General features: G+C 40.3%; 4 protein-coding genes across 4 annotated transcripts; all 4 read right to left on the bottom strand.

Moving 5' to 3' along the window:
• Positions 1-75: 75 nt before the first annotated feature.
• Positions 76-9,853, bottom strand: and1 (actinodin1). Its single transcript, XM_022193915.2, has 6 exons — positions 6,383-9,853; positions 4,092-4,136; positions 3,596-3,741; positions 2,365-2,772; positions 1,614-1,865; positions 76-1,504 (listed from the first exon to the last, which is right to left on the bottom strand). Exons 1-6 carry the CDS (start codon positions 6,453-6,455, stop codon positions 527-529), a joined length of 1,902 nt encoding a protein of 633 aa, XP_022049607.1. The 5' UTR covers positions 6,456-9,853; the 3' UTR covers positions 76-526.
• Positions 9,854-9,984: 131 nt separating this feature from the next.
• On the bottom strand, positions 9,985-16,562 carry cops9 (COP9 signalosome subunit 9). The gene is made up of 3 exons (XM_022193914.2): positions 16,382-16,562; positions 14,603-14,675; positions 9,985-10,207 (listed from the first exon to the last, which is right to left on the bottom strand). Exons 1-3 carry the CDS (start codon positions 16,442-16,444, stop codon positions 10,170-10,172), a joined length of 174 nt encoding a protein of 57 aa, XP_022049606.1. The 5' UTR covers positions 16,445-16,562; the 3' UTR covers positions 9,985-10,169.
• A 558-nt stretch (positions 16,563-17,120) lies between these two features.
• otos (otospiralin) lies at positions 17,121-19,791 on the bottom strand. The gene is made up of 4 exons (XM_051940783.1): positions 19,673-19,791; positions 19,403-19,469; positions 18,920-18,943; positions 17,121-17,587 (listed from the first exon to the last, which is right to left on the bottom strand). The coding sequence occupies exons 2-4, from the start codon at positions 19,458-19,460 to the stop codon at positions 17,400-17,402; spliced, it is 270 nt and encodes an 89-aa protein (XP_051796743.1). The 5' UTR covers positions 19,461-19,469; positions 19,673-19,791; the 3' UTR covers positions 17,121-17,399.
• Positions 19,792-20,247: 456 nt separating this feature from the next.
• apodb (apolipoprotein Db) lies at positions 20,248-26,609 on the bottom strand. The gene is made up of 4 exons (XM_022193912.2): positions 23,696-26,609; positions 23,498-23,619; positions 22,338-22,423; positions 20,248-20,737 (listed from the first exon to the last, which is right to left on the bottom strand). Exons 1-4 carry the CDS (start codon positions 23,840-23,842, stop codon positions 20,505-20,507), a joined length of 588 nt encoding a protein of 195 aa, XP_022049604.1. The 5' UTR covers positions 23,843-26,609; the 3' UTR covers positions 20,248-20,504.
• Positions 26,610-26,723: the final 114 nt, after the last annotated feature.

Here is a 26,723-nt window from a genome sequence, read left to right as displayed (position 1 = left end):
TCTGAGTGAGTTTGTCCTTGTTGTGTTTGTATAGTTGTGAGAAATCTCAATGTCCACTAAATAAAACACAAAAACAGCTTTCTAGAGCTTTTTATTGGAACATTCAAAATGAAAAAAAAATCTTTACATAAAATCCAAGGATAAAAAAGCAACAAACTTTGAAAAGTGAGATGCATAGATACAGAAGCAAAGCTGAGGTTGAAGAAGTCATTTACACACATTTGAGTGGATGGAGGAGGTTGGAGTTGGAAAGTAGAGAAGCAATACGCCAAAGCAACAGGTCTAAAGCAAATAAAAGCCGAGGGTGTTCCAGCATCGTTTCTGAGTATGCTCCTACAGCAGGAGGCTATGTTTGGATGTACGTACATGTACTCGCTCATTGGGTCCATAAACTTCACCAGTGTCCCATATCTGGTCCAGTTGGAACTGGATGCTCGCTGCATGAGGCGTTCAAGGGCTGAGCTACAAGAACGCATGGGACTGTGTATTCATGTCCATCTGCATGCATGTGTGTGTTTCAGCGTGTTTATTTCTTGCGGTAGTCATCTGCGTAAGCTCTGTGAACATCCTGATCGGGGAACTGGTCTCCATAGTGCCTCAGTATGTCCTGGAGGCTGGTCATCCCCTGTGAGAGTGGCTGGTAGGGCATGTGAGGCTCCTCCTGGCCGCTCTGGTATGGTTCCGTCTCGTACTGCTCCTGTTCCTGCTGCTCGCTATCTGCAGCTCCCTGGCTGTGCTCCTCGGCGTGATGCCCAGGCTGGGCGTTGGCGTGGGTCTGTTCGGGCTCGAAGCGTCGCAGGCGGCAGTCGCGGTCATACTCGGGGTCGCAGTGTGGGTTGGAGGGCTCCAGGACTCCGTTGCGGGTGCCGTCGGCGTTCAGGTGGGGCTCGTACGCCTCGGCGGGGTAGGGGATGCGGCGGTGGACCCCAGAGCGAGGCTCGGTAGGCTTCACGGGGAAGCATTCGCGGTCGTAGCCGATGAAGCAGTCGTGGCCTTCCTTGGTTTTACCTGGGGGTCCCAGAGGGTGGCGCTCCTCCTGGGGAGGCTCCTCATAACTGGGATTGGAGAACGGGAACTGCTGCCTGGGGATGGGAGGGCCACGGCGGTGCATGGCAGCCGCCGCCTCACGGATAGCAGAGAAGGGATCGTTGGGGTTGGACTCAGGAGCAGCCTCCATGCGTGGAGCATAAGGGTCAGTAGCCTGAGCTTGGCCCATGTATTTGCGCAGCATGGCATATGGGTCGCTAGCTGGAGGAGAAGCCGGGGCGCTAGCCTGCCGGTACATAGCGTAATGATCATTGACTCTGTTAGCATTAGCATAAGTATCCCTATACATGGCATAGGGGTCGCTGTTCTGCTCAACACGAAGCGCAGCGGCCTCTTTTTCTTGAGCTTTGTACGCCTCTGGGGGAGTAGCAAACTTGGTAGCGGTAAGAGGGTTGCAGCCTTCTTCAAAAAGAGGGTTACAGGATCCAGGACCAGCAGGGTTAGGAGCACGGGGAGCCTGGAGGGAAAACACAGTAAAAACACCATCATGAGCTATGATAATCAAGGGAAAAGAAAAGAGCAGCTAAAATCTGCTGAGAGAGATCAGTGTAATAATGAAGGCGTACCACAAGGGAGGCACCATAGGCACAGAAGGGATCCCGAGGATCACAGTTGGGGTACTGCACATAGAGACCAGAAGGGGCTTTCTGCACCAGATTAAGTTTGCAGGTGGGATCTGTCTTGGGGTCACAGCCAAGGTGGGCGTATGAAGGGAGAGGGCCAGCGGAGGGAGTGTAGCCGTGGGCAGCTCTCAGATGGTACTGCAGACACTCCACATCATCAGCAGAGCAGATACGCAGCAGCTCGGCCTTCTGCTCCTGAAGCATGAGGACCAGAGGCAGATATTTTAACAACACAGAAAGATTTTTTTTAAACCTGATCTAACATCTTTTAGCTTATTCTAACTGAATACTTTCAGAATTTTTGGAAAAAATTGCAGAAAACCATGTGAAAATTAGCATAGCAGTAGTTTTAGCCCCTTTCTAAAAACTACCACAAAGGCCAACAAAGTCACACTTTTTCAAATCATATATACAGTATAGTGCCTTTCAGGTACATCACAGTTGAACTGTTAACTAAAATCTTACTAATTTTGAATAAAACTATCTCTGAAGTACAGTAAATGTATATAATATTGCTTTCCATTGTATGAAGGGAAATTGTAGATAATTTGCAGAATTGTCACATTTTTGAGGTAAAAGTGCAATCATCATGCATTATATCCTTCTAAGACCAGTCGATGCTGCACTAAATGAAGTAAATCAGGGTAATAAATTGTAAAAAAATAAAAATAAAAAATGCTGTCTGATAGCATACCTTGGAGAGGAAAGACACTGCAGATGGAGCGTAGTACATATACCCTGACTGGGGCTCTTTGGCTGGAGCTGCAGAGCGAACGTACAGAGGGGCGGGAACCTTGGCTGGTGCCGGGGCGGGGGTGGCAGCTGGGAGCACCAGGGGCTGGTAGGGGCTCTTGCCCTGGACCAGAGCAATGTAGAGGCAATAGGAGTCTTTGGTGGGGTCGCAGGTTTTCACCGGTGCAGGTTTAGGGGGCTCTGGTTTGGGCCTGGTTGTGTGGGAAGCCACACAGTTGGGGTCGTCGGAGTCGGCGCAGGACTTGTAGATCTCCCCGAGGTGGCGCAGGTAGGCCTTGTAGGAGCGACGCCCCTCTGCACGGTTCTTGTTCTGGAGGTAGGCCAGGTAGATGCGATCCATCTCCTGGACCTGAGGGGATGAGCAGTTTATTAGTGAGTTGATACAAGACTCTCCTTGGTATCATCTGCTGTCGATTGCCTTCGTGAGCTTGAATTCATGTTCAGTAAGTCACTCCTATGCTAAGTTTTAGCAGCAGAAAATCATCCACAGGAACTTCTCAAACTATTCCTGGAGCAAAAATGGTAAATTGTAATTGATAGGAACATAATATAAACACGTTTTTTGCAGTGTGGAGAAACGCTGCAGGAGTTGACTAAGTTTTATAAACTTTAATTTTTGGTTATTTTAGCACCATTGCAAGCTAGAAACACAACTTTGGCATGCAGTATTTTCTCTTTTTGCTTTCATATCCCGCTTTTAATGTCATGTTTCAACTCCAACTTGAATATTTGTCACCTTTTAGCTCGATTTTGGTCTCCTCCACCTACTTTAGCTGCACCACTGTGTTTACCAGCTAGTTGCTAACTTTATCTGATGCTCAACCCTGGGCAGGTAGGATTTATAAAACTTTCATACTAGAAAACAGCTGCATGTTGTGTGGAATCAACATTGAGAGGAGTGGGGCTGAACCAAAACAGAAGGCAAAAAAAAAAGCAAAACAATGAGCTGAAAGATGCTAAAATGCTATAGTGGGCTGAGGTTTACTGCAAAGTCAACCTGTTGTGCACATGAAATACGAAATACAGCAGCTTTAAAACTCATCAGAGCATCTTTGAAAGTGATCTAAAACACTAAATAGTATCTTGTTTCCACTTATACGGTGGACTTTCATCAGAAGAGGTCATAAATGTAGAAAACAAAGATACCACAAGTTGTGTTTGTGTTCACTTACCGCCTCCTGGTTGCCGTTGTCGGTGAAGAACTTGTACCAGTTCCAGAAGTCGGAGTGCTGCTTGTACCAGCTGATGTTCCTGCGGTTGCGGATCAGCCTCCTGTGTAACGCTGCATCAGCTGCCCTCTCCTGGATACTTTCCCCCGCTGAGGGCAGGAGAGGGAAAAAGGAAGGCAACTCTGATCCAAAGGGCTTCCACGCTCGCTCAGACATCAAAGTCAAGGATTTTACAGTGACTTTTAAAGTTTCTAACGAGACATCCAAGGACTCAAAGCTGTTTTAATTTGGAGGTCAGATGTCATTAATCCCTCACTTCATTCTTTTTGTTGCTGCTATATCACAATAGAGATCAATCACAGGGTTATTTAAGCGTTGATGCTACTTTGAAGCGAGGTGATAAATCTGGGTATTACTCTTCAATCAAAAAGTGCCTCCGAGGGCTCATTTTTCATGGTCTTTCACCCCTGCAGACTAAAGTTAAAAACTACATATTTACCATCTCCTTTGGACTTTTTCACAACTGGTCCAGCAGACAGGAACGCTACAAAAAAACAGAGAAAGGCAAAAGCAGATGTAACTCTTGATGCAGAAGTTGCTGAAGTCAGGCTGTTTTCCAGTCTGATTAATTTAATACACAAGCGATAATGTGACATTAAACCTCAAACACTTAGAGGCTGATATTCATTAAACAGGCGAAGGGTAATTGGCTCCGCCTGAGGCGCCGGCAACTGCAGCTCTTTGTAGATTTTTACAGGGGGAGCCTGTAACATCAAACCCCACGCTGCGTTCTCAAAGAGCTGTGTGTACACATGTGTACGTGTGCGCAAAGTTTGACCCCATACAGCTGAGGGAATTCAGCGTCACGTTTCTTTCATCTCCGCGGGGAAAAAGGCATTAATCCCTTACAGGAGGAAGGGGAAGAAGAAAAAATAAAAAAGAGGAGGATGACAGGTTTAAAAAGATCCAGAGGGGGATAATTCAGGGCTACTTGGTGCATGTCTGAAGTAGAAAAGCATCTTGATTTTTTTAAAAAGAGAAGTTTTGATAAGCTTTGATGGAGTAATCAAAAAGGAGGATGTGCAGTGTGTAAGGTCAGAGATGAAGGGGATGAGTTAACGGAAGAAAGGAGTGAAGGTGACTCCAGGTGATGAAGAGGAGGAGGAGGAAGGTTGGCTAAATGATGCTGTCTCGGTGTATCCGCTGTATTGTTTTTTACGAGCCAGTAAAAAAAAAAAAAAATGGCTGGCACATCTGGAAACAGCAGCGCTTTTAAGAGCGGCAGAGGAGGAGGTGATGCTGACAGGTACTAATTTTTTTACTGGACCTGCACCGATGAAAGAAAACTCCTCCTCCTCCTCTTCCTCCCTGCTGCTGTTTTCCCCTTTTAAAAACCATTTTTAAAAGCAAAGCAGAGCCTCGCCCCTCTTGTGTAAACACGCCAATCGCTTTCAGGTAGCCAAACTGGAAACAGGTGGGCGCAGGAGCAACCTGAAGCGTCGCTCATGGTGGAAGAACATCTATGATATACGAGACGCACGGCTGAGTTGTGGTGACGTGTCCGTGAGCCGGTCAAGGGCAGCAGCTCGAACCAACCTTGAAGTGCAGATTGTGAAGCTATAACTCAGGTTCAGTTTATTTAGAGGAGTACCACACTGCAAAAACTCAAAACCTTACCCAGTCTATTTGTCTTATTTTCAGTCAAAATGCCTCATCCCACTCGATTTAAGATAAATTCACTTCACAAGAGACATTTCAGCAAGATGGAGGGACTTGTTTTAAGACAACACATAAAGTCACTTTTTCTGAGGTGTATCCAGCTAAATGAGGCATTTTATCTTACATAAGCTCCCCATTCAGTGCATGTTTTATGAAACTGTTACTTCTAAATGATGACCATTTTTAAGTAGTGAGGAAAAAGGGGAAAATTACTGCCATGTCACCCCTAATATTTAAGTCATAATAGCTGACATTTTTCATCAATGCATCCCCCTAACAATCAGGATTGGAGTGACTCATACCTTTGAATGGCCGTAGTCCAACTTATTACCCAATCATTTGGTACTCTAACCTGAAAAAGCCTGAATTTTCTGTGCTATTCTTTAGAATAACCAACCGTTTGATTAAAAACAGGCGTATTCAAGTCATTGTGAATGAAGTTTGAGGTATGAGGCAAGTCTCGGAGCAAGAGATCTCAACATTCACCTGAATCAGCAGCTCTTTAGTTCTGTGGTGTCGTGTGGAACATTTTAGAAGCGTGTTCATCTTCCAGAGCACATGTTTAAGGGGTTTTAGTTTTCTATAAAGAGGAGCTCAGAAAAGTGGTCTGTAATTGCTGTAATTTGATGGATTAAGGCCGGTTTGCTTAAGAGCGGTTGTATTAAGTAATTATAGAGGGGCATATCCACAAAATAGAAGACTCGTGTGAAGATTTTGTGTTTTTGTGTGTTTCGTTTAATTGGAAAGTGAATGTTTTTAGCTTTTGGACTGCTGGTTGGACTCTGTTGTAGGGAATTTTTTGTGCTTTTCTGTCATTTTATGTAATCAGTACATGTAATATTTAGTTAAATTAACTTCATACACTTTGCTGATGAAATTTGCCTGCTTTTATTTGAGTGATATTTGTATTAGAGCATATTTGCATTGCTATAATGCTACTTTTACTAAATAGATACTTGTATTTAGCCATGGCACCATGAATATCGCCTCTATAACCCTCCTTAGCAACATAAATCTGCCACACTGACCTTGGTTTTATGCTACTACATGTGATCCCTGCTGTGTACTCACCAGGCAGCAGCATCACGGCCAGCAGAGCGGTGATCCACACACCGGAGAAGCTGCTTCTCCTCCTTTCAGCCATGACTGGACCTCCTCAAATCCTGCCGATAGCAAAGATAGAGATGGTCTAAATGAGGATTTACATCTCCAAACAAGTCACTACTCACTAAATTCGACTACTATGTTCATTTTTCACTCCATGTGCACAAATTCTGTCATTATTGTGAAAAAATAGAGCTCAGGTTGAGCCAGTCAGGGTCGTAAATGACCATTTTTATCCACTATTTAAGCTATTTTCACGAATTTCTCACAGTGGTTTGTTTTTGCGCTTCCAAAAATGAAACTAAGACATTTCCTTTCCAACCCCTACCTGTGCTGGTGTTTACCTGGAGAGCTAATGACCCCTGCTTTGGTGTCTTTAGACAAACATGCCGCCACACAGACCCCTGAAGCTACTGGTTTGCCGTCGTAAAACAGAACCAGGTGTTTCTCGGCTCTCAAACTTGACTCCAACCTCAACTTGAAACCATGGAAAGCACCTAAAAATGTACCAAAAATCCACCCTCACTGCTTTAGTCTCTTACCTGTGGTTGGTTTTTAATCTGCAGATCCAGAGGTGGACTCAAAAGAAGTGACCACGACGACTCGGTCCAGCAGGTGTGTGTGTGTGTTTGTGTGTAAATGTATGATGATAGCGAGTCCTCGTGCACCCGGTTACCTGCAGCCCTTCCTACAGACTGCCCTGACTGAAGGATCCTGCAAGGTTTTAAACCAAGCCGTCATCTGTGGCACACAAAAAGGCTCAGATGGACCACCTGAGGGGGGGTCAAGGGCCACCTCTACGAGACGCCTGATTGGCTGAAAGTTTCAACCAATTGGAGGCACCGTAATTAAAGACAGGAAGAGAGAGAAGGTGGGAGGCCTCGGATTAGCGATGGAGACGTGGAGGGGGATGAAAACAGTCGCCTCAAGTGTTTTTTTGTTTTTTTTAAAAATCGAAGACCCCTAATGATTGCTAATTATCTCTATAAATGTTCAGACTGGATTTGTTTTCGGGTTGCAAACACCAACTCCTGAAAACAACTACACAGGAGACGGAGGAAAGAAAACAGAAGGAAGTAATGAAGGGGAGTGGAGGTGCCACATAAGCACTTCTCAGGCCTCACCGAGGGCCAAACCACAGCTTCTGTCCAACCGTGAACACTCACAACACGCAGGCACAGCTGGTCTACACATGAGGAATTTGATAATCTACAGTTTCCTCCTCAGTTTAACTGTGTTCAGGCATGCCAGCCTCGTAAGACAGTCAGGTACACACCGACTTCAGTGGACAAGCTATAGAGCCGTGATGCATGGAGCAATATCACCACGTCTGACTGGATCCGCCTGTAATTCAGTTTCAGCGTTCGGTGGTGTTATGAGGTTTATGTCCAGGCCAAATTGGAAGATGTTTTTTATTAGTTTATGGAGAATAGCATTTTTTCCCCCATTCAAAGTGATTTAACACAAAATAAATCATTTTAAGGCTTTATTTTATTGTAGTTCAGAAGGAGGAAGTGTTTATTCTGCCATTTCTGGATGTATTAAATGTAGGGAAATAGCTTCCATATGAACACTGGCTGCTGTGCATGCACTCTGCACTTTTTACTTCTATTTTTTCCAACTAAAACGGCCTGAAAACTTAATTTCAAATCTTTTGTGTTACGTTATAGTGTAGTAGCTGAATACATCAAAGTAATCTGTGGTACGGATTGAGTAAACAGTATGTAGGAGGTGACGGGATTCTTGTGTTTGTATAATAAAGAGCTTTTTAACAATTACGGCAAAAATATGCTACTGCTAATGACTTTTCATGTTTGTTTGATTCTGTAAATCATGCCACAACCTCCACTTTCAGAACCATCGATCCAAAAAAATTGCAGGTTATGGAACATCAATCAGACGATGACATATCTTTACTTTGTCCCTCAGGCTGTGTTTTTTATTTTTTTTTATTTTTAGGATTTGTGTCCGCAGTTTTCGCCCTTGTTCACGATATAATGAAGCAAGCAGTAAATTGAAATGGACTAATCATTATTTTGTCTTCGCTGTCAGCTAGAATCATGCTTCAGGCATTTTGGCATTTGTAAAATGCAGCGTATCGCATTGTGGGACGGTTAGCAGAAGGTTTTCTCATTCCATTGACGGCAAATAAATTTGCACGCTCGGACAAATTGGCAGACAATAAATGTAGAACAGTGTAGTGTAAAGGATGCAGGGACACAAGCTTGGTCCAGTGCTGGTATTTATGTTGCCTGGAGGCGAGGCACTGCCTTAATAAACCCCAGATTAGATGAGAGACTTCAACATGATTGACTGCAACATGTGCACTGATGCTTATCTGTGGCTATTTCAGATACGTATAGGTGTTGTTTACCTGCTTATATGCACCACTGCATCTTTGCTGAAACAGTATCTAACTGGAACTTGATTAGGTTTTTAGCTTTATCTGCACTTCAGGTTCAGCAATGGGGAGATAATGGGACTGAAGCATGCAGATTTGTTGGCCTGCCGACTGCAAAAGAGTGTCAGCCACTTTCCAAAATCCTGTTAAAAACTTTCCCAAAAAGACAGAGAGCTGATTAAGCAGCAGATTAATGCCGATGGTTTTGGTCAACAATCACACTTTTCATTAGCTTCTGTTGGTTTCTGTAGGAAATCCTACAACATGCTACTTTAACGCTCGTGTTGTCCTGCGGGTTTTAAAGTCTGAAAATGTGGGGGGAAAAAATCACAGTGAAAAAATCCACATTTTCAACATTTTGGGGAAATTTTTGAACATTTTTGGTGGAAAAAAAAGAAATGTTAAAAAATGTTTCTTGAAGAATATTCGGGGAAAAAAATTCAGAAAATATTAGAACTTTTACTGATAAGTGTGGAATCACTTTTGATATTTTTACTCACTTTTTGGGAAGATTTTTTGAAAATATTTAAAATTTTTATTTTTAAAATTTTTATTTCTTGCCAAATTTGGGGAATTAAAAAAAATTTAAGGGAAACCTTTAAGGAATCTTCCTGAAGATTTTGCCATTTTCTTTTTTATAAATTTGGGGAATTTTTTGCTGAATTTTTGGATTTTTTTTTCCCAGACAAGGGAACAATATTTTTTCGTGCTGTAAATGAGGACAACAGGAGGGTTAAATGTGGGTTTTTAAATGCATTATTGCAGTTTTAGTGCTTTGTATCCCCTGTTCTGACAGAAAAACTCGAGTTAACATCACAGTCAATAAAGAAACCTTAAAGATTTTTCTCCATTTGCGATACCCAACTGATTCACTGGCTCAGTTATTGCCGATCAGCTTTTTACTGCTCACTGTACGCACCGTCTTTTTAAACCTTTCCACATTTTTAGTCAGCCCCTTTTCCTGTCCCATCGCACCCCAACTCAGCATTTAGTGGTCACGTTAACGCTCCATCTCGTATGTAATTACGTTCGCTAACAGGTGTTCCATGGAGCCCCCAAACCTACAATCCAGTCAGGAGCAGATTGGAACACGACAACGCCAAAACCATACTCATAATTTTCTCTGAAGCTGGAATGTAAGGGATTCTCAGAATTCGCAAGCACCTGGTTCATCATGACAGCTTTTTTTTTTTTTTAGTGAAAACAACAAGGCTTTATTTCAGTATGGTGCCGAGTGACTTATACAAGAGAGGCTGTACAAATAAAAGAGAATGTGCAGCGAGAACAAGAAGGTTTTCTCCATTTCTTCTATGTACATGTTGACAGAACGGTGCAGGTGTTGAGACGCCGTCGTCACTGCAGGTCATCGTCGTCGAACAGATCCTCAAAATCTGGAGACGGAAAGCGGATAAAGAAAAAACAGACAGACGAGAAGAGGACAACGGGGTTAAATTCATTCAGCTGTTTCACAGAACTCCTACTTTCTCAGCTCGTTAGACTATTTTTAATGACTTCAAACTTCTTGCAGCATATGCTGGCGTGTGGGCACTCTCATCCAAGGTGTTCTTTACTTTGTTTGCACTTCAAACTTCTCATGTGCCACCCACATAAATTAGCATTCATCACTCTGGAAGAGACTATTTTCACTCTAGAACACACAAGAAAACACTAAAAAACAAGATTAAACATAACAATATGCTTTCTTAGAAGTTTAATCTCTCTTTTGTTGCATGTCTGCTTTGAAGCATTTGATGCACAAAACAATCAGATGACTGGATCAAGCTTCACAGATGCTAATATTTGCAGGTTCTGCTGTCTTCTATGATTTAATATCTTTGGGATTTGGGCTCTGATTTGGACAAAGTAAATCATTTTGGTGTCAACTTAGACTTAGATAAACTGTGAAGTGCACTCCCAGACAATTTACAACCCAAGGGATCACATTCTATTCATCAGTAAAATAGTGGGCAGGCAAATCAATAATGGAGATAATCATTAGTTACAGCCCCACAGGTGACAAGGAGTCCATTCAAATCTGACAAAATAAAAGGGCAGCGACGAGGCTCTTCTGCTTTTCACTGCTACAGATGGTTTTATTAGAAGACTTTATGAGGCTCTCCTTTTTTAAATGCAACTTGACACCAAGCAGCTTTTAAAGAGCCCATAATATGCACAATTACAGGTTCATAATGTCATTTCTGGGGTCTACTAAAACATGTTTACACGCTTTAATGCTCAAAAAATGCATTTATCTCGCACTGAACATTGCTGCTGCACCTCTTATCGCTCTATGTCCAGAAGTCTCTTTAAGCCCCGCCTCCTGAAAAACCCAGTATGCTTTGATTGGTCAGCTGAACTGTCTAAAGCGATGTGATATTGGTTAGATACCTTAACTACAGATGTGAGTAGCGGAATGTAGCTTTTGCAAGGAAATAATGGCAGATTGTAAGGCAGTGGCTAGGCAGGTGATATGTAAATGTGTTCCATGATGATGTAGATGAGTAACAAAAAAAAAAAAAGCTTCACTTCAAATGGGGCATTTTAAACAAGTAAAGTGTTTTCTGTAGGAGAGACTAACTCCCTTTGGCATGGACTTTTTAAATCCACATATAATCACTAAAACACACTAAATCAAAGTGAAAAACTCCAACAGCCAAAAAAAAAAAAAAAAGAATCAGGGGTCTTTAAAAATCCAAAATGTGAAAACTGGCAGAAATGGGCCGATCAGAAAATGTTTTTTTTCAGCAACACATTAATGGAAAAGCTGGCTGCTTGCAAGGCTCCAAGTCCACATCTGGTTACCACAACACCAGATGTTGTGGAGATTGCTGCTTTAACAGGATATTTGCGGGGAGAAACAATGCAGTGTGGCCTAGTTAACCACCACTACTGACCAGTAAGAGGGAGTTACTGCAAACTTTGCAATATAATACAGGTGCTTTCAGTTCATACAAAAAAAGAAACCGTTTTGTCTTCCCTCTAATCAAAAGGGAATTTTCCTAAAACACCTGGATGACTTGTCACCACACCTACAAGTAGAGAAACATCTGACATAAAACAATCATTTTACACATAACCCTCGCCTGTTGCAGTTTGTTTTGTTTGGCCACTGATTGCAGCATCTTTTCTTGCCCTGAGTGATCCTTTCTGAAAAGCCGTTACATAATTCATGGCTTCCCATACACCAGACTCTGCCTCAGCTCATATACACTTCATTTTAAATTAACTCTGACATCCTTGTGTGAAAAGCTGTGAGTTTGTGGTTGATATAAACTGCACACTGACCTTTCAAGCTGTCTGCCCTTATTACAGGACATCAGCACAGCTTTACATGACACCGAGATATTCTCAACTAAAACTGTTCTGCAACCAGTTACATAGTAGAGCCGTATGAAGATTAGTCATGCGTATGTAAACAATTTCTCAAAATATTAAAAAGCTGCGCCTGATTCAGCCCACCAGGCGTGACTTCCAGGAACAGGACATTCCTGTGTTTGTGGTAACTGGGACAGCTTTGCCCTTTGGTTACCCATAACTACCTCCAGATTTTGAAAGTGGAAGAACACAGCATAAAAGCCACTGCAGCTTGAGAGAAGAAAAATAAAAAAAATCATGTCTCACACTGCTGAGTTGACCTTATACTGTCATGCCTACAGAGCCGTGCTAAAGGGCGAGGTGTCTCTGAAATCAAACAATGTTTCTGCATTATCACCCTGGGTCCATAACGGACAGAAGCTTCAACTCACTGACCTCTGAGATGATACAGAGTAGAGTTTCTGAGATAATCGCACCATGAAAGAACCTGTTTTTAATGCATTTCCTGGTAGCATTAAGAAAAAGTAATGTTGGGGTCATTTCATTATTGTGCAATCTTAAAATATCAATTTCTAAGCTTTGAGAGCTTCAAATCATGTAAAGGTGCCTGCTTAGTCAAAATGATATTGGTAGTACGGGGTCAGCCACAAGGGGTGATTGTGAAGTTCAATTTAAAAAGTCTGTCTTTGCACAGAATGCCTTTTCTATTAAAGGTTGCATAAACTGGAATACTTTACCTACAGCTATCAGAGAAAGCTGTAGGTAAACAGCAAAGCTATACAAGTTCCAAATATCAGTAACTGAGCTTTAAATACAAACAATCGGTATTAACCCTGAAAAAACACTGGTTGAAGTTAAAGGGCCTCATCCTGACGAGCAGCAAATGTCCACTGTTTATTCTGGATGCACTTGAAGACTGACAAATCTCTCCTTCTTTGCCATTATTTAATTACAAACTAAAATGGCATGCATCAAATCAAATTGGATTAGCCCAGACAGCAGATTAGATCAGCTGAAAACCCAATTCATTCTGCACAAGATGAAAGAAAGTTTGTCCGTCCAAATCGCTGTCGGTCCACATGTCCAGTTTCTGCCTCTTTCCTTGAGAAAACCACCTGCTGCTCGACTCACATCAATTTGAGAACATTTTAATTTGACCAACTTTATCGCTTTGAATCAGGAGGCTGAGCGTTTGCAGGACCGACGGGTACGGCTGGTAGCTACAGCGCTAATTAACGTCTTGTGTTTTCTGCCGCTCGTCTCGTTCTCCAGGTTGGAGGTTGTGAACATTAATTAGGCTGCTGTTGAAAAGTGAAGCGTTTGTGCCTTAGCGGCAGTTATTTTAACTTTTAGCTGCGAGCAGAGGTTTGAAACTACGCCCGAGTATACTAAATGAAGGTAGTTTGAATTCAAGAAAATGCTATGAAGTCACAAGAAAGAGAAGTTAAAACTGGGTTGCACCATTTTAGACGCATGCTGCATGTCATTATGTGTATTTGCTGTCTATTTCTGACTGAAACTTGGTGTTACAATAGTTGGAGGGCATACAGTATTAGGAGGGGCCCTGCTGGGACTCGGTTTTAGCAGCGTTAACACCCCAAGTGAAGGAGTGGCTGTGTGTATATGTGTGTGTGGGTTTTAAAGCAGCTGACTGGCGAGGTGTCCCGCTGCGTTTCAGTCTGACACCAGCTATAAACTCACTTTACCATCCTCCTCTCCTCTCTCTTTTTTTTTGAAACAATCAGCTCTTTTCTTTCTAGGTCATGTGCTGCTGAGCCAAAATTGTTCTGTCGGGAGCCAGCGCCGCAAGACGGAAAACGGATTAGCCAAGTGTTTTTGCGCCCCTGTTTACGTGCACCTTGTGCATAAAGCGGTGTTTACAGGGGGAGCAGCGGCATTTCATGAGAGTTAACGTGAGAAAACGATGTGGTTGAAGGAAGAAAATTGATATTCCTGCACTTTCCATGCAGTCTGCCAATAATCTGGTGTCTCCCCTGCAGCCTTTCATGTTACTGAAACAATATTGGCACATCTTGAAGTTTATTAATGTTAATATATTCTGTTATGAAACTTCAGGCTGCTCTAGCACGAATCTCAGTAAGGTTCCGTCGATCTTTTCATCATTGAATGAACTTTTCGTTGCATGTAAACTCAATCCCTCCTGCCCACTCATAAAAGGAGGGTAAAGAAGCAAAATCACACCAGTTCACTTCCTTTAACTTCCTTCATTAACAATTGACAGAAACAGGAAGCTCTTTTTCTTGTTCAGCTCACATTTTTCCATCTTATCTGATCACTCAATGGACAAATGAGAATGCCGTCGCCATGTGGCTTAATCATATTTGTCTGAATCATGAGATAACTGCAGGAATCTAAGCTGCTATTGTCCAAGTTTTCTCCTCAGCTGAAGGTAAAGAACAGATGTCATCCTGTACAGTCTGTGTCAACTGAAGCGTTTAGAACGTAATTACCATTAAAGAAATCTGAGTGCACTGCTTTTTCATTGGCTGCCAGGTCCATCAGCAGGCCGCTGCTGCCTCCTGCCTGTTAACACACAACAATACAGCCGGTCACACACTGTAGCAGAGCACATGCACGCACAGCATCACAATGAGTGCACATAATGGAGTGATAAGTGTTCAATTAGGCTACAAATCAATGAAAGAAATGAGAAGATGGACTGTTGTTTCTCATTACTGCCACTCAGGAAGGAGCTTTACGATTTGAAAGTAAAGACTTGAGCACCTTTCAGACTCTGAATTAAAACTTAATCACATCACTGTTAAATCAACGCAAAAGGAAGATGATGTTCAGCAGTCATGTTCATGATCGCATCACTGTATTTACCATGATTTTATGAATTTAACATTGAACCTTGAGTGGCAGTTTATCCCTAGAAAGTAGCGATTTAAGTTGTGGTGTTTCAAAATAGCAACAGCCATCCACCAAACAATACAATGTCAGTATGCTTTCTTTGTTTTGCTTCCCTGAAAATCCTTGAAAATATGTACAAGGTGAATATTATTACAAATGGCAATATTTATTAGCTCTTTATAATAAACCAGGGCGTACAAGTTGATAAAAAGGTGTCGATGCTATAGGCACTTTAGGATGCAGTTACCCTTCTCTATGATTAAGGCCAGAGAATCTCTAATGAAGCCAGGTAGGGAGTAACAGAAGTCATTCATGCGTGTTCAATTGTAGCCGATTTCCTCCTGTCAGGAAAAAGTTGATTTATCACTTTAAAACACTCATATTTTGACTTTTGATGGAAAATTGAGGCAAATATTAAAGTTATTCTAGTTATTTCAGATTGATAGGTCTACAAAAATCTGGGTATTGTTTGTTTTTCATGCACTCAACTCAGCCTGCACAAAAAAGTTCTACTATCCGCGCTCTGGACAGACTTTTAGGGGTGTATTTCTTGTGCTACCGGTGGGTTTGTTTCTATGCTAAAATGTCTTGCTGTATGAAGGGAGGACAAAGCAACAGCTGAAAATTTAAACCTCAAAACTAATCAGGAGAAATCATTTAACTTCCCCTTAATCCAAACATCTTCTGAAACACGCCTACAGTTTTCAGTTTTGTCTTTCATGGCACTTAAGATGGGAACGGCTTGGCCCATTTTAGAAATATAAATATGATTTCTTGGTTTCAGTGAAAAGCTAGATCTAAAGTATTTTCTTACCAGCTGACTCCAATTGGTGTTATTTAGCTTAGACAACTTGCTCTGACTTTTCTTTGCTCTTTTGGCTGGTCTGATTTCACCACTTGCGCCTCCACACCAGGTGTTACAGATTTGGGTCTGATTACTGATTGGTGTAATTAGCCTATAGGAAGCCTTGTGAGAGGTGCGGAAACCTGCATTAAAAAAAAAACTTTACAACAGATTATTTAAGTTTGGTTTATGGGGTAGACGGTTGGGCTTAGACTTTGTTCCATACTGTGTGAATAAAACGGAAACGTAGGGTGAGTCCATGCAAGATAAAAGCAGTGGAGAGTTTTGAGAGTATTAGCATTATATTAATGGTTTTGAGGTTCTTCTTCCATGACAATAAGGCCCAAATATTACCAAAAAGTAAAAAGACACGTACTGTTGACTCACTCCAAACATTTCCACATTTTTAACCCGATGTACACACAGCTAGCAACTACAGCTTTAAGGTTACGGTTTCATTCTGACAAGTTAAAGCTAGCTAGCATTAGCATGTTTGTATGACAGTTTTTAGCTCCAAATGTCTGAAACCGACCTCGTCTAAATCCACGTAGGGACCCGCTCCCTCTGGAAACATCTCATCCACCGCAGGCTTCATTTTGTTCCAGTAACAGTTCACCAATAGTTCGTTTAAATGGAGTTTGTAGCTCGCTAGGCTAACTGGAAGTGTTCGGTCGGTGTTCGTAAACAAAACAAATGCGTGCGACGCCAATTTGTGCCCGGCTGTCGCTGTTAGCTCGTCACGTTCGTTCCGCTCTACTCCGCCACTGACAAACGAGGAAATTACAGTAATATTGCCGACATTAAAAGTGTATTTTTTATTGTTATAAGTCAATTTGAATTTAAAAACCTTGTACCAGTTGAAGTAAATTTCTGTAGCTAATTAATTTTAGTCACTTTAAATTCTCTGTTGTCAGAAACATCTATAAAGATCCGTGAAACCGATTTTGTGACTTGAAGAGGCTGTACATTTTGAGAAATAAAGCTACTAATACACTGATTAGGGTTAGGCTTTTATTTTATTTAAATTTATTATATAGCTCTGTTTAATAAATATGAGCAGCAAAATGTAAATTCAATTAGTCAGAATTTTCTAAAACATTCTTGTGAAGACAAGAACTTGTTAAAGGCTTGTTTTTTTTTGTTGTCTTTTTCTTCTGAAATGGAGGATTTTTTTTTAAATGTAGGGATAAAGAAACACTTAAGGAAACCCAAGAAAATATTTAAGTTAAAGGTGGAAAATAAAACTAAATATTTTCTGAGATATCGTTACATATTTGTAAGAAGTATTTATTTATTTGTAGCACATTACATGAAGATATTAAACAAATCTACAGCAGGGCTATTAGCTCTAATTGTATTCTAAATGTATGGCCATGCTACAAGCTAGTACACATGAGAAAAGAAGAAAAAAGTCTGTGTGTGCATTCATTGTTATAGTTTCATTTTTCTATTAATCCTCATTGTTTTCCCTTTCCGTCAAAGTAGTAAATGCATTGTTTCTTTATTCATTCAAGACATCAGATTCCCTTCATTAGCTTCCTCCACTCCCCTCAGTGTTCGTGCCCTTGGTTGGTCTCATATCCCAGCGTGTCCCCGAGGTGCTGGTGGGCGAAGAAGGCCCGGGCCATCTCATTGATGTGGCTGTAGGCGCCGATGGACCTGAAGTACTCCACGTAGTTCCAGAAGTCAGAGGTGGAGTAGGGCCAGTAGGGAACAGCTGGAGGTTCATCGTATGGCACTGAAACACATGCAGCATGTCGGAGAAGAGCAGGCCACAGTTCAAATCGTAAATCCATTTTCAGAAACTAGGATCCAGTTAAAGAGCCTGATTTTCAGAGTTTTACACGTGATTTATTGATGATGTTTTGCTATTTAGCTGACTTTTTGGTCTCTGAGTTTCTTTAGTCTGTCTTTGTCTGGAAAACCAAGTAAAAATGTTCTTAGATGAATCTTCGAGAACTGTTTTAACACTTTCAGTGAACGCTGTCACTTTTTTCTGATGCTGAACTTAAATATAATGACAATAGATGAGGGTAAAAAGACACGAAGAAGCTTATTATCCACACCTTGACATTAATGGAAATTATTACAAAGCCCATGCAAGAGTTGTAAATAACTGCACTTTTTTTCATTTATTTGACAGGGACAACACTCACTGAACAGCTGAATATTATTATTATTAATATTATAAATATTTTTTTGGAATATTTTATTTAATTTCATTTTGTTTGGGATCGCATCTAAATGCAGATGTATTTTTCCCATTAATATGTGAGAGGTAATGGAGCTACTTCAGGTTATTAAATGCTCATTTGATGCTCAGATGATTAGCCTAATTAGCTGCCACTTACTAATTTGTGCCTGAGATGCAAATTAAAAATCATTATTAGATGCTACAAGGCCGTCTTTCTTGATTTCAGCGACTTTTCTAAGCTCCAACATGGCGTTTAGGATATTTTTATTATAGTTTCGCAAAACTTTGATACCTTTACTAACTCAGAATATCTTTCCGTCATGTCAAGTGTTTTAATAATGGATATTTTCTCTTTCTTTATGCAGCGGTGACATTATTTTACATATTGAAGCTTCCAAATACTATATATAGACCCGTTTAATCAGTAAATTAAGCACAGAAATATGCTAACAAGAAGCCTGGACACACTAATGGCTAATGATTAATGATTGTATGTTATTTATTTGCAGTATTATTGGATCGTGGGACTTTTTGAAGTGAATTTTTCCCCCTTAAACGCAACGCAGCATTTCTTGTCCTGGTTTTGAGCATCTATAAATTCAAATGTGTCTGTATGTAGAAATATCTTGCCTGTCACTTTATCAACCCTGAAACTACAAAACTCCCCATATTACAAATCATATTTTAACCTCTGGCCCCTGTATTTACAGCACATTGTTATTTACAGTGGACTAAACAGACATTATGAAAAAGTTTTGATGCAAACTCTAACAAAAAAAGACTTTAGTTGCAGGGCTGATGCACTGCAAACATGAAGCAAGTTGAATTTATTCGTGTCTAAAAGAGGATCAGAACATTATTTATATCAAACAGTACCTCCTTCTGGGATGACTCTGGCCTCTGTGAGGAGGAGGAGAGAGGAAGAGGAAAAAAATAAGTTAGCATTTTCAGCATTCCACAGCTTTCCGTGCACAAAGACGGGATTCAGGTTCTGGAAAACTGAGCTTCCTCCCGAGGACTGCAGGGATACCTGCTCCCTCCTCAAATATTATTCCTGAGCCTTTCCACAAACACCGACGTACAGATGAACGGATTGAACCAGAAGGAATTCATCACGCAGAATCAGACAGTCTTCTTTGTACACAACTTATAGATTTAGTACTGTCACATCGCATGATTCAACACTATTTTGATAAGCAGCTTACATGCACACACATCAGACTTGGATTTATAACCGCTTCATGTTTTACCGGTAAATGTGAAAATAAACTGCAGCTCAACAGGAGCTCTTTCCTTTAAGATAACATAAACAAACAAGTATTATTATTATTATTTAGAGAATAAAAAATAGAAACTCACCACTGAGATGACAAGCAAAGAGGCAGAGGAGGACACTCAGCCACACCAACAGCTTCATTTTTATCTCCTAATGAATAAAAAAAAACTCCCATCATGCTCTCTCTCTCTCTCTCTCTCTCTCTCTCTCTCTATATATATATATATATATATATATATAATTATTTTTAGTCTTTGCATCAATTCCTTGTTTCAAAATAACAAAGGAAAGCAAATGCATGTCAAAGTCTCAATCATTTTCTGAAAACAAAGTGAAATCCTGCAGATGTTTACCTGTGACTGGTCTGTGAAGCCGTGCAGAAAAGATGCTGCTGCTCATCTGCTGGTTAACTGTGGTCTGTGGTGTCGGAGGGTGAGAGGAGGAAGAACCAGCAGAAATCCAACACACACACACACACACACTCACACACACATACACTCACACACACACACACACACACACACACTCACACACACACTCACACACACACACACACACACACACACACACACACACACACACACACACACACACACCCCAGCCAACCCTTGCCTGATTATACCATGGACTATATTTACTCAGAAGTTTCCAGCTGGTGTAAAATGTGTTCATCTTGTTGCACTCATTCCTCGAAAAACATATCTAACAATGGAATTTTTTTGTCAGTTTTTCAACCTTCAGACCTTTAAAAAGGCATTTCTCACCTCGAACTGTCTTTGTTTTTCCAGCTTTACCTTTTCATTTGGTGCTTTCTTCACTGTTGGAGATGAGAACCAAAAGGATTTTGAATTTAAACAATACTAAACTGACATATTTGCCTCAACCTTAATCATGGGTGTGCAACATTAAAAGAAAAATGACCAAAAACTGTTTTAAGAATGCATCTTTAATATACACAGAACCCTCCCACAGTACTTTTCCCCCATCAAGAACTTGCTTGTTTCACTGATTGTTGTCAATAATATGATACAGGTTCACTCCATCCGTCATTTACACACTCAGCAGCTAATACAGAATCCAAACATAAAAATATATTTTCAAATGATTTCTGAATCGAATGCTGTGCTTGTTAGGAGGATTCAGCTGATAACTTTCTCGCTCTGCAGAGGAAGTCTCCATCAGTTCCTAGTTGTCCTTGCAGCCCCTCTGGTCTGTTGCCTTCATCCTGAAAAGGTCGATCCCCTCGTTGATCAGCAGCTCTTTGGCGTAACTCACCGTCTCATAGGGCAGGAAGCGCGACCGGCCGAGAATCCAGGCGTAGTCGATGTGGAAGATACGGAAGATGTCGGTACAGGAGTAGACGACGGCCACGCTGGTGTAGTCGGTGGTCAGAACCCAGTACGGACTGTAGGGCGTAACTGGGGAAAAGACGATGATATAAACATTTTCTGTTGCAATTTAGATGCTGATTTAAGAAATCATCACTGCAGTCTTGGTTGCACAGCACCAGATTCCTGTATCTTATAAAAGTGACCCTCTACTTGTATACGAAGGTTAAGCTGGAACCAGTTTACATCATAAATGCTGTTTTATATCCCATTATGAGTGCTGATTCCTCCACGGTTGGCTTTCTGCTACCCAAAAAGTAAATTTTACTAGAATAGCTAAATTAAACTGACCATGATTCAATGCTGAAAAAGAATAACGGGGAAACTTATAAGGGAAATGAATACTTTTAATAAAAACTGCAGTTAATATGAATGTTTGTTTCTGTTTAGAGATGTTATCAAAACTTTATAGGTTCAATAAAAACAGCAGAGTATTGTCTGCATACTGATGTACCACAGAGTTAGCCTAGCCGTGCTAGACAACCCACGGCAACAAATTTAATTCTCTGCCCGGGTGGGTCTAGTTACCCTCCATATGGCTCGAGGCTGGATTCTCCTAAAACTGGCCGGACCAATCACCATGAAGTGTAGAGTCAGAAGGCGGGCGTAACTAAGTGACGACAGAGGCGCGACGATTCTGACAGAAACAACTAGCCTAGCCATGCTAGACAACCCACGGCAACGAATTTAATTCTCTGCCAGGGTCAACAACAGAAACAACAACAGTCGTTGAGCTCCATTAGCACCGACTCTGAATAATCTTTCTGTTAACATGTCTGTAATATACTTGAGCTTCACCCATTGACTGTATAAATAAGGCTTCACCGAACTACCGCATCCTCTGATTTCCGGTGCTCTAGGAGCCTATTCGTTGCGCTGATTGGTTGTTTACCTACCCAATTGCTGCAGAGTGATTTGATAGACAACCTTTTAGCCCGCCTCCCTCCCTGTCGAGCGTGCCTAGACCCTTGTGTCTTCAGAGCTGGGTCTAGCAGGGCTAGGCTACCACAGAGTGACAATAAACAAGAATACAGTCATAATAGCAACGGTGTGAAGGTGAAACATGCTCACAATTCCTAGTCCTGCAGGTTATTAAGTCAGAATTCAACCTCTGGGAAGCATGAATAAAATTTCATGACAATCTATCCCGTGGCTTATTTCAGTCTTGACCAGTTTGGACAAACTGACCGACTGACCTGAGATGCCAGACCTGAACCATGAGACATAAACCTCATCAGCTGTACCAGTGATGTAACGTCTCGAGTGGGTTAAGAAAGACAGAAACATCTGCTGAGATCAACAAGGACCAGAATAAATACTGATGCAGGACTCTCAGACAGACGGAGTCATTGTCAGTGACATTACAAATCAACTCATTCCACTGTGTTATGTATCAGCCGATATTCTCGTCATTCTAAAGGCATGTGTGACTTTAACCAAGATGCGTTCAGTGAAGAGAGAAACGTCTGTTATATGTGACGCAAAATGCTGCTTGTCTGCACTTTTGTTCGATTCTGTAATGACTTGAGCAGAACAGAAAAAACAGCAACAAAGCAAAACAAGAATGGCAAGACACCCTTAAAATATAACAGAAATGTGACAAACAGAATAAGGATGATAGAATACTTACAGTATGAGAAGCTGACTCCAAATTTAGCTGGATCTCTCATATCATGAATCACCGCTGTTCCTTCTGCTACCCTCGTCTTGTTTTTACTGTAACATACAAGCACATAAAGAATTTCATCAAAATATTAGCGTTTAATTAAACTAATTAGAAACAACAGAGGTCAGAAAGGCAGAATCCATCGTCTATGCTTTCTCTGAGCCTTCAGTCAACTTTCGGGGTCTATAAATCCCATCAACATTTATTTTTCTTCCTGGTCAGACTGCTTTGGTGCTAAAATACTTCACAAGAAAAAACACACCTAAAGCTGGAACCTACACACCTGCAATAAGTCAACAGAAACCTCACCTTTGAGCACAACAAAGTAAAGTTAATGTTTCACCCTGGCTGTGTTGGGAATGTTCCTGCTCGTGCTCAAAGTATGCATCAAAAATCAATGTACAGATTATTTAATCCAAAGATATAGTAAAAATGCATTATGAGTACTTTAACTTTTGCAAATTTCAATACTTTTGTACTTATTTCAGAGTATAAATATGATGTATTATCTAAGGTAAAAGATTCTTCTTTTGTTGACTGTTTTCAATTATTGTGCAACATTTACCTATCCTATGAATTTTGGTTTAAACTTGTCTATACTTTCAACCATTTCATACCTCGTATTTTTACAGTCTTTATGGAATATTTGTCATTTTAACAGTTTAAATGAGAATTGGAATGTTTATATGCTGTCATTCTCTCTATTTTTTAACATTTTAACGCATTTTGACTTGCATTTGTGTAGGAAATGAGCTACACAAACAAGCTTGTCCTTTCTTTTACTACTAATTAACTAAAATATCCGAGACTAGCTTAGCAGTCTTTTAGTTTTACACTTCAGTGTCTCTACAAATGAAAAAAACAGAGGATGTAATGTGTTCATCGCAGAGGTTGGAGGTGTTGGTTGGAAGCAGGCTAGCAGTTTCCCTTTGTTTCCAGTGTTTATGCTAAGCTAAGCTAATCGTGCCAATCATCTAATAACTAAAAGAACAGAGAGTGGAAAAACACTGCATTTGCAGAGGTAATATGGGGTGCTTTTAATTCTAAAGTAGATCCCCTGACACTGAATATCTAGTCAAACCTAAAACTGAATTAATAAACAGTCAGAACCCGTCGTTACTCACTAGAACTGAGAGTTCAGCACCCGAATGGTTCCGTCTCTTCTCACGGCGTAGTTCGCCTCGATGCACTTTCCTCTCTCAAAGGAAGCAGGAAGCTTCTCGATCTCATACCACCTGCCCAGGTACTGGTAATGCAGACATACTAGTTATTCTGAGCTTGTTTGTGTACTGTTTGAGCTTGTTTGGTTGTATGTGTGCTACCTGTTGGAGGTTGAAGCTGGGCTGAACCTTCGGAGTGGGACAGGGTCCCCAGTGATACGTCTGAGCTGAGATCAGAGGCAGCAGGAGGAGGAGAAGGTAGACGGCAGACATGGTTCCTTCAGGAGGAGCACAGGGATTAAAGCCCATCAGTTTAGAGGTGATTGGTGATCCTGCTGATGAAGTATGAAGCCTTCAGTGAGGAACTTTGCTGCTTTGGTGGCAGCTGAAAACTACAAATTAGAAGTTGCAACAAGCTTAGATCCTTTTTTTTTGTGGCCATTGTGTTAGAAATAGTGGACTACAATAATGAAGCTGTCAATTATTCCTAAATACATTATAAAAAGTCTTTCAATTATAGAAAAAATATGAAAGTTAGGAGACTAATGGGAAATTAATTCTGGTAAAGAACATATGTCAGTTTTTAAAAATATATTATTAAATTAAAACGTAAAAAAATAAACTCCACATTTCCAGGAAAGGTGAGGAGTCACACTGCATTGTGGGTAATGTAGGCAACAGGTGTTAACATGCAAAAGGTGGAATAAAACAGATGATATCTCTGATTATGTTGCAATGGAGCATTATTTTAAAGAACAAAATACATCAAACTTAAGCTACTGAACCAGTTTAACAAACTCAAATCATATTTCATGCAACCTTTGGACTATAACAAGAAAGCTGTTAATAAATGGAGATGAAAAAGTTTCAAAAAGTCCCAGGGTCAACATTGGGAATCCAACAGGAAGCTAATTCTGGTAGAGAACACACACAATAAATCCTTTTTTGTTGTTTTTTCCCCCAAAAAAGATTGATAAATCAATTAAAAGGTGAATTCAGTCATTTAAGTCTCCACATTTCCAGAAACCTCCAAAAACACAACCTCTTATCTGTAGGCATTTATGCCGTACATCCATCTGCAGTTGTCTGATTTCAAATAAATTGTGACCATGATAACACCACATATAGAGTTCAACCTCACAGAGAACACACATTCTTCTTCTCACACGATGGGTTTGCGTGCCAGAAAGTGTTCAGCCTCTATTGTTGCCTATGGACACGGTAGACTTGGAGTAGACGGGTTTGTGCAACGAGAGAGCAGAGAGAAAACTCCCTCTACTGTTGTGTCTTTTAACATCACATGTCGCCACACCTGTTCTTCAGGTTTCAGAGGAGCCTCGCACATGCAGCTACTATACAGCATTGCATAACCATAACAATAGTAATAATAATAACTTTTATTTAATAGTTTCTAAAGGAAGATTTCAGGTCAGTGTTAAAGAAAAAAACTGTTAAATATCACAGTATATGCAAATAAAGATATTATCAGTTAATACCAAGTGGAAACAAGTGAATTTTCGCTTGAAAATAATGAGTATTTATTTTAAAAAAATGCTTATTAATCTAAATAAATATTCGAACCTTCCCGGTGCAGTTTTAGTGTGAATCCCATCAGTTGTGAGTGAATCTGTCTTACCAGAGCTGGATGAAGGTCTCAGGTGAAGCTCTCTGGATGCTCTGAGCGTCTCGAGCTCTCGGCATGGACAAGGACTCGCGCGCTCACGTTACGTCACGCGGCAGCTCGTTAGCTAATTGCGGTCATGCGCACATTCCCCCAGCGTGAAAGAGCTGACGGTGTGATACAGCACAAATATATTTATTCATCCCGGTCACAGAGAGTTAACGGTGTTTAATGCAATTTATTTTAACCATTCAACAAGCAGCAAACTAAAAAAAAAAGTTTTATAAAAAAAAGGGAAAGAAAGTTTAATATTTTAAAAGCGAATGTAAAGCTAAAAAAGTCATGTTTTTTAAAATTATGTTATTTTATTCAAGATTGCTGTTTACGAGGACACACTGCGTCACGGAAGAGAAAAAAAAACATTAGTTTGTTCTTAGTTTATTGTATCATCTATAAAGTAAGGGCCGTAAAATGTAGTTTGTTTACTTCTAAGTCCACTGAAATATAAGTTTTTATCTTTAAATGACTGAAATTTTCAACATACTAGTGTATATGTACATTATTTTTGCAGAAAAAGAACAGTATTATCTGCTTTTTGCACTGTACTATCACTCTAGCAATTATAATTTTGCACTACTCTATACATTCTTGTTTCGATGTGTAAATGTTAATTTTTATTTTGTTATCTATTTTTCTTTTTTTTTTATTACTCTTATTTCTAGAGTGGCACCAACAGCCAAAACGAAATTCCTTGTATGCTTTGTACCTCCTTAGCCATTAATACTGATTCTGATGTTTATTGTTGTGTACAGTAAATTCTTGATAAAACCACAAGATGGCGCCACAGTAAAGAAAATAGAAATGGTCCAGTAACCTCAGTGTTCTCAATCAGAAGCTTTGGCCTGTTTACACGGAACATCTGTGATTGTTTCAAGCCTTTTAATTCTGATTTTGAATAAATACGCGTAAAAGTCAATAAAAAGGGCTGTTAATTTCTCAAAATACATGTTTCTTGGTAGCATTACTACTAAATCTAGTCTCACATAGTGAAAGGAAACAGTTTTTTGTCACCAAATTCTAAAATCCAAAAATATAAATTGAGGATGTTGACTATTTGAACAAAAAAAGAAAGGAAAAAAAATGCGGGACCTTAAGTGTTTTGATCCAAAATTATACTTCAGTTTATACTTTGCTGTGTTGGATAGCTGCAGTTTGTGCGACTTTTCATGGCATAAAATTCCTTCTATGTCTGTTTTGTATATGTCGGAGAAAACACGTTTTGAATCTTTTAATGCTGCATTTTTACTTAAACTGCTGACAAAACTGCAGCATTTAAAATCCAAAAGGCCTCAGAAATATAGATCATCTAAAAAATACACAAATATTCTGCACTTCAATGACTGTCATTATAATTTAAATCAGACTATTTCTCATATTTTAAAATCACGTAAACATGCAATTCCAGAGCAAAACATGTGGCTTTATCAATAAAAACAAGAAGAATCTGAGACTAAATCATTCTGGAGTCTATTATTAACGTCTGTGTTTCAAAGAATGAAGCCAAACAGA

This window comes from Acanthochromis polyacanthus, chromosome 20 (genome assembly GCF_021347895.1).
Source record: "Acanthochromis polyacanthus isolate Apoly-LR-REF ecotype Palm Island chromosome 20, KAUST_Apoly_ChrSc, whole genome shotgun sequence".
Taxonomy (NCBI): Eukaryota; Metazoa; Chordata; class Actinopteri; family Pomacentridae; genus Acanthochromis; species Acanthochromis polyacanthus.
The sequence above is the reverse complement of the archived record's forward strand: the minus strand, read 5'-3'. Positions and strand labels throughout refer to the sequence as shown.

What these genes read in the sequence shown, in the direction of transcription:
- and1 (XM_022193915.2), bottom strand. Translation starts at nt 6,455, where the DNA reads ATGGCTGAAAGGAGGAGAAGCAGCTTCTCCGGTGTGTGGATCACCGCT. An exon ending in GAAAAAGTCCAAAGGAGATG is followed by an intron (nt 3,742 to 4,091) that starts GTAAATATGTAG and finishes TCCTGCCCTCAG; the next exon opens with CGGGGGAAAGTATCCAGGAG. An exon ending in ACAACGGCAACCAGGAGGCG is followed by an intron (nt 2,773 to 3,595) that starts GTAAGTGAACAC and finishes TCATCCCCTCAG; the next exon opens with GTCCAGGAGATGGATCGCAT.
- cops9 (XM_022193914.2), bottom strand. Translation starts at nt 16,444, where the DNA reads ATGAAGCCTGCGGTGGATGAGATGTTTCCAGAGGGAGCGGGTCCCTAC. An exon ending in CCTACGTGGATTTAGACGAG is followed by an intron (nt 14,676 to 16,381) that starts GTCGGTTTCAGA and finishes GTGTGTTAACAG; the next exon opens with GCAGGAGGCAGCAGCGGCCT. An exon ending in GCACTCAGATTTCTTTAATG is followed by an intron (nt 10,208 to 14,602) that starts GTAATTACGTTC and finishes TTCCGTCTCCAG; the next exon opens with ATTTTGAGGATCTGTTCGAC.
- otos (XM_051940783.1), bottom strand. Translation starts at nt 19,460, where the DNA reads ATGAAGCTGTTGGTGTGGCTGAGTGTCCTCCTCTGCCTCTTTGCTTGT. An exon ending in CTTTGCTTGTCATCTCAGTG is followed by an intron (nt 18,944 to 19,402) that starts GTGAGTTTCTAT and finishes TCCTCCTCACAG; the next exon opens with AGGCCAGAGTCATCCCAGAA. An exon ending in CAGAGTCATCCCAGAAGGAG is followed by an intron (nt 17,588 to 18,919) that starts GTACTGTTTGAT and finishes CATGTGTTTCAG; the next exon opens with TGCCATACGATGAACCTCCA.
- apodb (XM_022193912.2), bottom strand. Translation starts at nt 23,842, where the DNA reads ATGGGCTTTAATCCCTGTGCTCCTCCTGAAGGAACCATGTCTGCCGTC. An exon ending in CCAGCTTCAACCTCCAACAG is followed by an intron (nt 23,620 to 23,695) that starts GTAGCACACATA and finishes CTGCATTACCAG; the next exon opens with TACCTGGGCAGGTGGTATGA. An exon ending in TGGAGTCAGCTTCTCATACT is followed by an intron (nt 20,738 to 22,337) that starts GTAAGTATTCTA and finishes TCTTTTCCCCAG; the next exon opens with TTACGCCCTACAGTCCGTAC.